The sequence below is a fragment of the Galeopterus variegatus genome, unplaced genomic scaffold (assembly GCF_000696425.1).
Source record: "Galeopterus variegatus unplaced genomic scaffold, G_variegatus-3.0.2 Scaffold1097, whole genome shotgun sequence".
Taxonomy (NCBI): Eukaryota; Metazoa; Chordata; class Mammalia; order Dermoptera; family Cynocephalidae; genus Galeopterus; species Galeopterus variegatus.
The window spans coordinates 91,705-103,723 of record NW_007727208.1 but is presented as its reverse complement, the minus strand read 5'-3'; the positions used below and the strand labels follow the sequence as shown (position 1 = coordinate 103,723).

The 12,019-nt window shown below is 39.9% G+C and overlaps 1 protein-coding gene across 1 annotated transcript in view; it reads left to right on the top strand.

The window, feature by feature from the left end:
• Positions 1–12,019, top strand: part of LOC103592154 (receptor-type tyrosine-protein phosphatase beta) — a 106,376-nt gene that overhangs the window by 75,977 nt on the left and 18,380 nt on the right. Inside the window, exon 20 of the mRNA XM_008574760.1 lies at positions 5,446–5,552. Within this exon, the coding sequence (XP_008572982.1) occupies positions 5,446–5,552 (107 nt within the window). The remainder of the gene's footprint in view (positions 1–5,445; positions 5,553–12,019) is intronic.

The window sequence follows — 12,019 nt, the reverse complement described above, 5'->3', positions numbered from 1 at the left end:
TTTAGGGAGACCCAAACAATATGAAGTTATATCTTCCACTTTTAATGAGGACTGGAATTAACACTTATTTACCTTTTAAAGCATGTAAAGATTCAAATGCTCTGGTCCAGACAGAACTCTTGAAGGGAGTAGGCTCCCTGAATGAATGGGGGCACCCTTTCCTCCCGCTGAGATGGCAGATGAAAAGGAGCAGCTGTTTAGCTTTGGCCCCACGAAGCACCACTGCAGCCAACCAGCCCCTCCAGCCCTAGGAATGGGTGGTGCTCTTCTGCGTTGTTTCCAGAAAACAGATACAAGCAGGAGTGCATAGCATCCCAATCAGGGTTCTCAAGAGAAAGGGAACCCAGGCTGCTGTCTTGGACGTGCCTGTAGGCATCCAAATGATTACTTCTGCGGACAATGTGCCTTCTCTGTTGGGTATTAACAGAGCTGATATGCAGCCAGTATGGCAGCAGTAAGGTTCTCCATGAGTCAGTATCCTTTCTGGCTGGGTGGTGCTCAAGTCTTACTGATTCTTACATATTTGGAATATCATTCCTGAGTGTCAGCAAAACAAACTCTTCTGCCAGCTCCAGAAGGAAACTATGACATAGCATCACACCTGAGATTGCTCTTAGTCCCTTTCTCACATTAACAAAGCCAGGCAGATGTTTTTCCTACAACAGAAGACTCACTTTTGGCAGGATCTGTGCATGGCTACCTGTGCCCAGGATTCACCACCAGCTTGCAATTGCCTCCCAGGAAAGGTCGGCACCTCCAGGGTAAACACGTACAAACTTATAAGTGATATTTACTTCAAGGATAGACCATATGAGCCTATCTGAAGGAGACAGGGACAGAGCAAGGGAGAAACATAAGAGGGATCAGAAAACTGGGATCTGTTAGTTCCTGTAAGAATTAAGAGATGCCTCAGCTCCTTAGTTACCAGGGCTAGTGGAAACTTGAGCAAAGTCTTCCAAGGGTTATTTTTTTCTTTTTGAGTTGGAAAGTTGTGGCTGTTTTTGTTTGTCTGCTTATGGAAAGAGAAGGAGAGAAGATGACTCATTACTACATTCCAGAGGGACAGAATAAGAAACTATAAACAATTCGTGTCTGGAACAGAGCCTGCCAGTCTCCATACATACCTCCTTCCTGTCCATAGTAGCTGCCGAGGTCTTTGGAAGAACCCCGCTCATTTGAGTTCCAGCTCTGCTACCAGCAGCATTTCAGCTCTCTAATCGTAGCTTTCCTCATCTGTAAAGCACCACAAGGTTGTCCTGAGGAGTAATGTATGTGCTAGATGGAACCTGGTCATATCCCTTCTAGATTATAGTCTTCTTGTGGTTTCCATTCGTCTACAAGAACAAGTGCAGATCCCAGAGCAGGACATACAAAGCCCTCACCTTCTCTCTCCTGTCTGCCTCGCCAGCCTCAGTGCCTCCAATCATCTGCCCCAAGAACACCCTGTCCTCTTGCTATTCCTCACTCCTCAGAGTTCCCAGGATGTGACATGATTCTCTTAGACCTCTGAGTTTTTGCACATTCTTTTCATTCTCTTTGGGATGCTTTCCACTCTTGTATGGCTGGTGAATTCCTTCCTTCATACACTTCAAAAACCAGCTCAACCCTCAATCAACCCCACACCACCCCTGTCAACCCAGGGCTGGGCAGCGCAGTGCTTCCTCAGCTCCATTTCCACATCACCCTGTCTCTACATCCCTCTAATCTTTCATTTACCAGTGGCTTTTAACCCTTTAGCAAATTACCTGCCCTCTTCACTAGGCCGTGAGAGCTCACAGTCTAATAGGGAGACAAAAGTGTCATTGGTTATGAAACAATATGGCAAGTACCTGGCACAAAGGAGGTGCTCATGAAATGTTATAACAAAAAAGGGCTGAGCCAAGACGCTCTATGAAAGATACACATTCTTGTTATAGCTTAATCAACCCATGGTGTACATATTTGTCTTCTAGAACACAGCTTTCCTATATTTCTGCAACTGGCATTTGGTTCAGTCCTGTTAAAAGCATGCCAGGCTGATAATCTGATAAGAGAAGGCACAACCTTTCAAAGCACATGAGAGAACCATGTGCTGAGTGGCCTCTTGTGTGGTGGCTGCTGAGCGCTGCCTCCGTGCAGTCAGAATGCCACATGTCTCAAGATGATAATCACCACAGTGACCCTCGATGCCAACAGCTGTCTTTTTTCCCAAAGAGAATAAGTAGACAGGAAAAAATATGGAAAAAGAAAAATTAGGAGTGAAAAGACATGGGAAATGTTAGGTTTAGCTGATATGCAGGTTTAGTATGTCTACAAATGTAATGTGTTCCCGTTCATTGTTGGGTTCCTATTATCTGTATGTATTATTAGCATTGTTTCATATGGGAAGAGAAAGGGCAGATCGTTACAGTGAGAGACAGTTTGGAGGTTAGGGAAGTGCTGATCTGGTTTTGTTTTTATTCTATATAGCACAGAATGTGACCACAGTCGGGTAGTCAGCTTCTCCTGACCTCATTTTCCTTGAATAAAGGAAGTTGAACCACATCAACTCGAACTTTCTGTTATAGCATTCTGATTCTAGACACATTTAAAATTGAAATAATTTTATCACATATCTGTTCATTAAAACAATGTCCTACTTATATTGTGGTGTTTATCATATATTCAATATATGTTTTATTGGCTCCTCTGTGGAATGTACTGGGCCAGGTGTTGTGGGTAATAAAAAGATAAATAAGATGAGCTGCCACCGTCAAGGAGCTTACAAAGTAGAGCCAGAAAGAAGGCCAGTCTGTAAAGATAGAGGCAGAAATGTTGACAGGCATGAGAGGGGTATAGGTAAATAAATGCCGTGATGGTTCAGAAGGCTTCTTGAAGAACATATCATTTTAAATGGTCATTTAAAAAGGAGGGAGGGATTGGAAGTATGGAGATAGGGAAGGGAGGAGATGCAACGAAGGAGGAACTGTGGGAATCAAAGTGTGGAAGCAAAAATACACACATGGTTTAGAGAAGAGCCAATAGTCCAGTTTCAAATGGGGTGCATAAAAAGGGGTAGTGGCAAAGACCAGGAAGATGGGATGGGACTGGACCATGAGTGGCTGCTGAGTGCTGGGCTAGGTGTTGTGTGTCCCATTTTGGAGAGAGTTTTAAGGGAAGAGTTGCTGATGACCCACTAATTTTAAGCCAAGGTTAACATGGGTCATTATCTCCTTCCTGCTTTCATAAAGGTCCTTATTCATCTGCATCCATTCTGTGTTTTGTGTTTACATCTGTGATTTCTAGAATTTCAAAGAAGAACATGTCAAGGTTGTTATATCCAAATGCTTTTATTTTACAGATGAGGAAATTGAGGCATAAGGAACTTTAGGGAATATTCATTTAATCAGCAGCAGAACAAGAGCAAGAGCTCAGATCTTCTGGTTCCTAGCCCAGGCTCTTTTTACCATCCCCTCAACAGAAGTCATTACTTTTAACCAAAAATTAAGCCAAGAGGAAATAAGAGAAATAGATCTCCACGAGGAGTCAGAAAATGTGGAGTTTGGTTTTCTTTCACCAGCTTTCTCTGTGATCTTATACAAGAAGACATGGAATCTCTCCAGGCTTCAGGTTCCAAACCTCTAAAGTAATATAATGATCTTCCTTATTATATTGAAGAAGTTGAAGATGATCAAATAGAACCATGTTTGTAAAAGTCCTCTGACACTTACAAATCACTATACAAATATAAGAAACTTTTAAAATCAGAGACACTCCTTTCAATTTCCAAATGTATGATGAATTAGCAACACACACCAACTCCTCACCTTTGCATTTAATGTGTAGCAACTTCTTGTTACCCTTTGTGGACATTTCACAATATACTTCCATCGAGAGTCTCGTTACTCCTGGAAGTACAGCTTTTGACTTGGAAAGGATCTTTTAGACGTAGAAATTATAGATGTGGTTGATTAATAACATCTTAATGTTCATTTTACAAGATTACAGTTGGACCTGGGCATGATTTAGAAGGAGGAGTCAGAACTGTTTGCCCTGGCCTGGTACTGCTTCAGCATGTCACAGGACATAGCCAGATACCTTTGGGTTAAACAAATATAGATTTTTTTTTAAGGAAAAAGGAGTCTTCCAATCACTTTCATAGAATTTAACACTAGCATAGCTTTTCCTATATAAACCAAGCGTATTACTCTATCAGGCAACCTACTGTCAGAGAATCTTCAAGACAGAAGAACTCAAGAAGTCACCCAAGCCAAATATTTCTTGTTGATAACAATAACTATGATATTATAATGTTTTTAGATAAAAGGCTCTTTAGAAAATAACTAGTGCCAAAAATATGGGGAGATAAGTAAGTTAACGACAATAATAATATTGATATTTGAGCCACTTGATGACTCTAATGGACATCTCTGAGTTACTGCTCCCACAAGAGAACTCCGTCTGGATCCTGCCATACCCCTCAATCTACTCCTCCCCAGTCTTCCCTCATGTTGGTAAATGGCACCTCCATTCCTCCAGTTGGTCCCCAGACAGAACATGTGAAGTAATCCTTGATTCCACCCTTTCTTTCATACTCCACATCCATCAGCAAAGCTTTCAGCTCTTTTTTTGAAATATTCAATATTTCTCACCACCTTCACCATCCTGGTCCAAGCCGCCATCTGCCACCTGGATTATCGCAGTGCCCTTCCAACTAGTTTCCCCTCTTGCACCTTCACCCCATCTTGTCTATTCCCCATGCTGCAACAGCCAGCGAGATCCTGTTGAACATCTCCAGTGGCTTCCCATGCCACTCAAGCAAAAGCCAAAGTCCTCACTGTGGCCTCCTAGGTCTTACATGGTCTGGCCCTGTCTACCTCTCTGACCTCATCTCCGACTGCTCCCTCACTGTGTTTCAGCCATGCTGGTCTCCTTGCTGTTCCTCAGACACTGCAGGAATGCTGCAACCACAGAGCCTTAAGCCTGCAGTTTCCTCCACCTGGAATGCTGGCTCCCTCTCTCGCCCCTCTCAGATTTCTGTGCAAATGCCTTCTTCTCAAGGAGCCCTTCACTGACCATGCTGAATAAATCAGTCCCACATGTTCTATTCCCGTTGTTTTCCATCTCCCTCACCCTGCTGTTTTCTTTTTCATAGCACACATCACCTCTAACATCTTCTGTTTGTGTATTTATTGTCTGACTTCCTCCGTGAGACGTAACCTCTGGGATGGTAAGGACTTTGTTTTGTTCCTTGCAGTTTCTTCAGCTCCTAGAACAGGGACTGACACATAGCAGGGGCTCAATAAATATCTGATGAATAAATCAATAATGAATGCATTAACTCAGGTCTGTCTGATTCATAATCCATATCTTATCCTGAATACATATTGACCAGGTGCCCACCTGTTTCTCCCCGATCAAATTTTGAGCCAGTCCTACTGTGATCAGCCACTAATTTTCACTTAAGTAAATTGGTTTTCTTTTCAGAATCAGCATCCGGGCTTTTACACAACTGTTTGATGAGGACCTGAAGGAATTCACAAAGCCACTCTATTCAGACACATTTTTCTCTTTACCTATCACCACGGAATCAGGTAAGGCTAACCTTTCCACCTTCCTACATGTTCTACCGCCTACCATGTCACCCATGAGAGACAGAGTAGGGAGATCTGGTGACTTGGCTCATAGTGGAAGGAACACTTATTATCACTTAGAGCTTAATCTTTGTGTGATGATGGATTGATGTTGATTAGAGGGATGTACACCTTCTACAGGAGAATGGAATAAAAGGAGATTAATCTAGGGAAAAAAGATAAAAGTACAAGATTTTTTTCTATTAAAAATGAATTATTTTTTTAAACAGTGGGTGAAAAAACATTAAAATCAAGAGCTTGCACAGGCCAAAACGTAAGTTGGGACAAAAGGGTTTCAGTTTTAAGTGGGAACATATATATGCATATACATAGAAATGCATAGGAAAAAAAGACTAGAAGAAAAACACCAAAGTATTAATGATAAGTATCTCAAAGTAGTGAGATTATAGGGGATTTTTCTTCCTTTCATTTATTATGTGTTGGTTTTCACTATTAAAAAATGTTAATTTAAAAGGCTTTACATAAATTTAATAAAAGAAACTTCCCGAGTGTATTAGAGGGAAAAACTGAGTAGTAGTAGCAAATATTTATTGGTCACCTTCCCTATGAAAGTACAAGTTTAAGCATTTTACGTAGAATAATTTATCTAATCCTCACTACACCCTTTTGAGGTAGATGCTGTTATCATGCTCATTTTAAAGGTAAGGATCTGAGGCATCAAGAGATTAAGTAACTTGCCTAAGATAGTATAGCTGGGATCCTGACATTTTCTGCGTACAGCCTCTGCACTGCATGGTCTGTGAATATTTCCGTCACACTGAGAGCAGATCACTTTCATCACCTTGCTCCTTGACTCCATTGCCTGTCACAGCCTTTCCCTGTAGCCAGTGTTCTCCAATGCATGGTCTCTTGGTCTGGGGAAATTCTTCTTTGTAGCTAAAACAGTCTCTTGTGCTGCTTGACAAATGATGACTCAGCCTAGCAAACATTCCTATCTATTTATGCCAAATACCAATACCTATCTATTTATGCCATCGTCCACTTTTCAAGCCAAAGAAGGATCAGAACCCAGTTAAGAGGATTTAGAAGTGTTTGCTTATAATTTAATGTAAGGAGGTACTTTGTAAATACAATTCTTTCCTATTTGAAATATTGTTATTCAACAAAAATTGTATGTAGTCCAGTAAAGGAATATAGTGAACATATATTCAAAAAGAATACTAACCACATTAAAAGAAAGATGATTGTGCTGATGTGATGAGTCTTGAAAAGCAACATGGAATAAAGAAATACAAATGTAATTTCAAAAATGGGCTACTCCATAACTCTAAATATAAGAGGTAAAATAGCAACTTTTTTTCTTTTTCAAACACAGTGCTAGGCCCTAGAGATACAATTTTCAAATGTAACACATATTTGAGTGGGGATTCTAGGGTCAACTGTTCCTGCTTTTCATGTTTTCCTCCACTATTTCTCAATCCAAAGGGTGTTTTGCTCATTTGTTCACTTTTAAGCTTCAATGATTCTTCTTAAAGATTACCAGGTTTTATTTAAAAAAAAAAAAAAAAAGAAGAAGAAAGAAAGAAAAGAAATGGGATTTGCACTACCACTGGCATAAACTTTTAGGGGTCATCCAAGAGGCTACCTTTTGCCAGCTCTTATATCACTGTCTTAAAATGTTCCTTAACTTTTTAAGGATTTCTGCCCTTAAAAACTAGCATGGCACAGAGGAATCTGATTGCTTTGAGTTCAAATCTCAGTTCCGCTACTTCTTCTGTGACTTCTTACAAGTTATTTTCTCTCTGAGCCTTTGTTTTACTTATCTGTAAAAATGGGACTATTGCCTTCTTCACAAGATAGCTGTAAGAATTAAAGAGATGAACAGTAAGGGGCCAGCACAGGGCCTGGCACATAGTTAAGTGTTCTAATGTCAATCCTCCTCCCTTGTCAGGTTTCTCTCTGAGCTCACTTAAAGTGTGTGGCTTCCATATGCTTCCCACAGAGCTAAGCAATCAGCAGGCACTTGGTTAATTTGCTCAGTGAATGAGTAACATTTTCCCCTTCTGAATGAGCATAGTTCCTTGAAAGCATAGTAGGTGAGACTTCCGAACTGTGTATGTTTATGTGCTGAGAGAAAATCTAGAATGGGACACATTTAGTTTGATCCAGACAAAATCAGATTTTCCCCAAAAGTGTTAAAATTAGGGGGGACTTGTTCTATTTCTTATCACTATGAATTACACCAGCTAACATTCTGCTCAGCCCTTTACATGAATTAACTCATTTAATCTTTACAGCCTGCCTTGAGGTAAACACTACTGTATAATCATTAGCATCCCCTGGGATATTAAATTAAGGCTCAGAATAGTTAGGTTATTTGCCCATGGTCACAGAGCGAGTCAGAGGGAAAGCTTCCCAACCCCAACCAATTTACTAATAGGTGATACCTCAGTGATCTGTTCTTGTGTGTCTCCCCAAGCCCAGACCCAGCTTCCAGGTGCCTTACTTGGCACAGGGTCAGGCACCTCAGGAGTGCCTCATAAATGTGTATGGGTTGACAGATCTGATGCCCATAGGAGCACATAGAACTGTACAAATCAATCTAGCCAACTGAAGTTGTGGAAAATCAGTATCTTACAAGAATAAAACATTCTTCAGCAACTATGTTTTTCAGAACTGGAAATGTTATGTAACTGTTTTAGAGTCAATAGTTTTTTTAAAAAAGTATTGCCCAAAACTCTTAAACAAATTTAAAAAAAAAAATCAGACATCTACAACCAGAAAAAGGTTCCAGTTTTCCCAAATTCATACCCACTTCCATTAGAGATAGCAGCACTCATACAGAGGATTAATTACTCACTGAACTGTCTATTGCCCAGTCTACAGATAACTTCCTAGGGCCAGCAGCACAATGCCTGACAAGAAGTAGATGCTCAATAAATGTATGTGAATGAATGATGGAGATTTGCCAATGTCAACTCAAACTAATACAGCTGGGGAAAATAATGTATTAAAGAAAACCTCTTCAGACTGGACATATCCCAGTTAAGGGCTGTGGATTTCTAGTATGCCAGTGAAAATATCAACCTGGAGCCAGGAGACTTAGTCTGAGGCTCTGTCCTGCCACTCACTAAGCAGGGATAATTGTTCCTGCCTTCCCTTTTTTAGGAGAAAAGTTTGCAAAATGAGGATTTTGCTTTTGTTTTCATGTAGCCAATAAAAGCTCATCAGTTCAGATTCTATAAAATTTCATTAATTCAGGTTTTACCTGAGGTTGAGCTAAAGACTTCTAAAATTCTCTGAAGGTAGAGTATAAAAAGAAATTGAATAAGGTAGACAAGATTTAAACAATTAAGGAGAAAACTTTCTAAGAGCTTAATAACACCCAGCATATATGAGGGGTCTGCAAAAAGTTCATGGAAAGATTTGCATTCTCTTTTAATTTCATTTTCCATGGACTTTCTGAAGTATGCTCATAATTGACAGAACAATGATCTCATTTTTTTCTTTTAATAGGAGGTTCTAAGGAGGACTAGAAGTAGTTAAAAGTAATAAAAACAAAATGACACTATTTTGAATAATCTATACTATCGACTTTTACAAATTAAGCTTGTTTCCTGAGCTGCTTCCATTAATTGTGTTTATTGCCAGTGCAGCTTAGCAAACATTTAGCGAATGCTAGCAACAAGCCTGAATAAATAAAAATAAGACAAGGTTCTAGTTCCTGCCCTCAAGGAGCCTGTTGTCAAGATGGAAATTAACTGTTATTTCTCAGACTGACAAGTGCCTTGTCAGAGGTGATAGTGCTGAGAAAAAAAAAAAAAAAGGAAATTTCTTGGGCTTTGCCCAGGATCCACTCCCATATTCAGAGAGTCCATCTTTAAAACCCCCACCATGCCTAGATCACAAGGGACTTCTAAGGAGCAATTGGGACAGTGGATATTAAACAGTCAGGTGCTATAGAGACTACCATGGGAATAAAACTGGCAACTGGTCCTAGGGTGGAATGGCTAGCTAGTCCCCTAGGCCATTTCCACAGAAGCAGGCACAGCCTGGCTCAATGATCATGGGAGTGCTGCTTCTGATATCTGTGTGTCCCTGGGCCAGCTGGGGGACAAGGGACCACTCAGGTGCTTTGCTCCTACTCACCAACAAAGTGAAGAGATGGACCCATGTCATCTCCAGCAGATGTTAAAAGTAGAGAAGTAGGGACATGATAACCAGACAGCAATTAGGGCCACCTCTGAAATTCGTTAAATCAGAAGCCACTTAGTCCCTTCTTTAAAAACTGTGTTTCTGGGCCGGCCCGGTGGCGCACTGTCACAGTGCACCGCTTGGGAGAGCAGTGGCGCTCCCGCCGAGGGTTCGGATCCCACATACAGACCGGCCGCTCACTGGCTGAGCGAGGTGCGGGTGCAACACTGAGGGTTGCGATCCCATTGCCGGTCCCGGTCCGGTACGGGCACGACACTGTGGGTTGCGATCCGTTGCCAGTCACGAAAAAAGACTAAAAGGTAAAAACTGTGCTTCTGGCAATAATTTCTTGGATATGACACCAAAGGTACAGGTAACAAAAGAAAAATAGACAAATTGGATTTCATGAAAATTTAAAAATTTTGTGCATCAAAATACACTATCAACAGAGTAAAATGGCAACCCACAGAATGGAAGAAAATATGTGTAAATCATATATCTGATAAGAGATTAATATCCAGGATATATAGATAACTCCTAAAACTCAACTACAAAAACAACCCAATTCAAAAATGGGCAAAGGACTTGAATAGACATTTCTCCAAAGAAGATATACAAATAGCCAGTAAGCACATGAAAAGATGCTCAACATCACTAATTGTTAGGGAAATGCAAATCAAAACTACAATGAGACACTTAGTCCCTTGTATCCATTAGAATGGCTATTATCAATACTATCAACATAACAGAAGTGACAGTGCTGGCAAGGATGTGGTAAATGGACCCTTTTGTACAAAACAGTAACACTTTTAAAAGGAAACACAGGAGTAAATGTTTGTAACTTTGGGTTAGGATATGGTTTCTCAGATATAGCACCAAAAGCATAAGCAACAAAATTAAAATAGGTCAATTGGATTTTTAAAACTTTTGTGCTTCAAAGGACACCCTCAAAAAAGTGAAAAGACAACCCACAGAATGCGGGAAAATATTTGCAAATCATATATCTGATAAGGGTTTAGTATCCATAATACATAAAGAATTCTTACCTTACAATTTAATAAGAAAAAGACAACATGATTTAGAAATGGGCAAAGGATCTGAATAGACATTCTTCAAAGAAGATGTACAAATGGCATTTGAGAAGATGCTCAACATCATTAGTCATTAGGGAAATGCAGATCAAAACCTCAGCAAGACACCATTTCATATCCACTGGAATGGCTATAATTAAAAAGACAATAACAAGTACCAGCAAGGATATGAAGCAATGGGAACCCTCAGACATTGCTTGTTGGAATGTAAAATGGTGTAGCTGCTTTGTAAAACAGTTTTGCAGTTCCTCAAAATGTTAAACCTAAAGTAACCATGTGACCTAGCAATTTCACTCTTAAGTATATATGCCCAAGAGAAATGAAAACATATGTCCACACGAAAACGTGTACATGGAAATTCATAGCAGCATTATTCATAATAGCCAAAAAGTAGAAACAACCCAATGTCCGTCAGTGAATGAATGGATAAACAAAATGTGACATGTCTATACAATGGAGTATTAATCAGCCATAAAAAGAGAAATATTGACAGATGCTGTAACATGAATGAACCTTGAGAACATTAGGCCTGAGTAAAAGGAGCCAGTCACAAAAGACCACATGTTTATGATTCTATTTATATGAAATGTCCAGAATAGGCAAATCCATAGACACAGGTAGGTTGAAGTGGGTTAGTGGTTGCCAGGGGTTGGGGAGAGGGAGGAATGGGGAATAAATTGCTAATACTCATACATATGAGGTTTCTCTGTGGGGTGATGAAAACGTTATAAAATTCATTGGTAATATTTGCAAAATTCCATGACTATACTAAAAACCATTAAATTGTACAATTTAAATGGGTGAATTGTGTGGTATATGAAAAAAGCTGTTCAATAAAACTGCTAAAAAAAATGGGCTATTCTTACCTGTTCATAAACTCCCAGTGGCAATATCATATCAGATAATAAAAATGAGATTTTGTTAAAATTTTTGGCAAAATTGGATTTGCCAAAGCCCCAGATGTTAACATGCTTTATTTAAATGAAATAGCATTTTTATCCTCGTGGCAAACCTAGGGCCTTTATCTCAGGTTCCCCCAAGCTTTACATGCAAGCGCAAATGAAGTCCAAAATCCCTTTCTAATCTGTACACCATTAACTTCAAAATTATAATATCCCGCCTGTTACAGGGTATTAGCCAGCATTTCCTCTTATCAACTGCACACTTCTAACCTTTGCATAG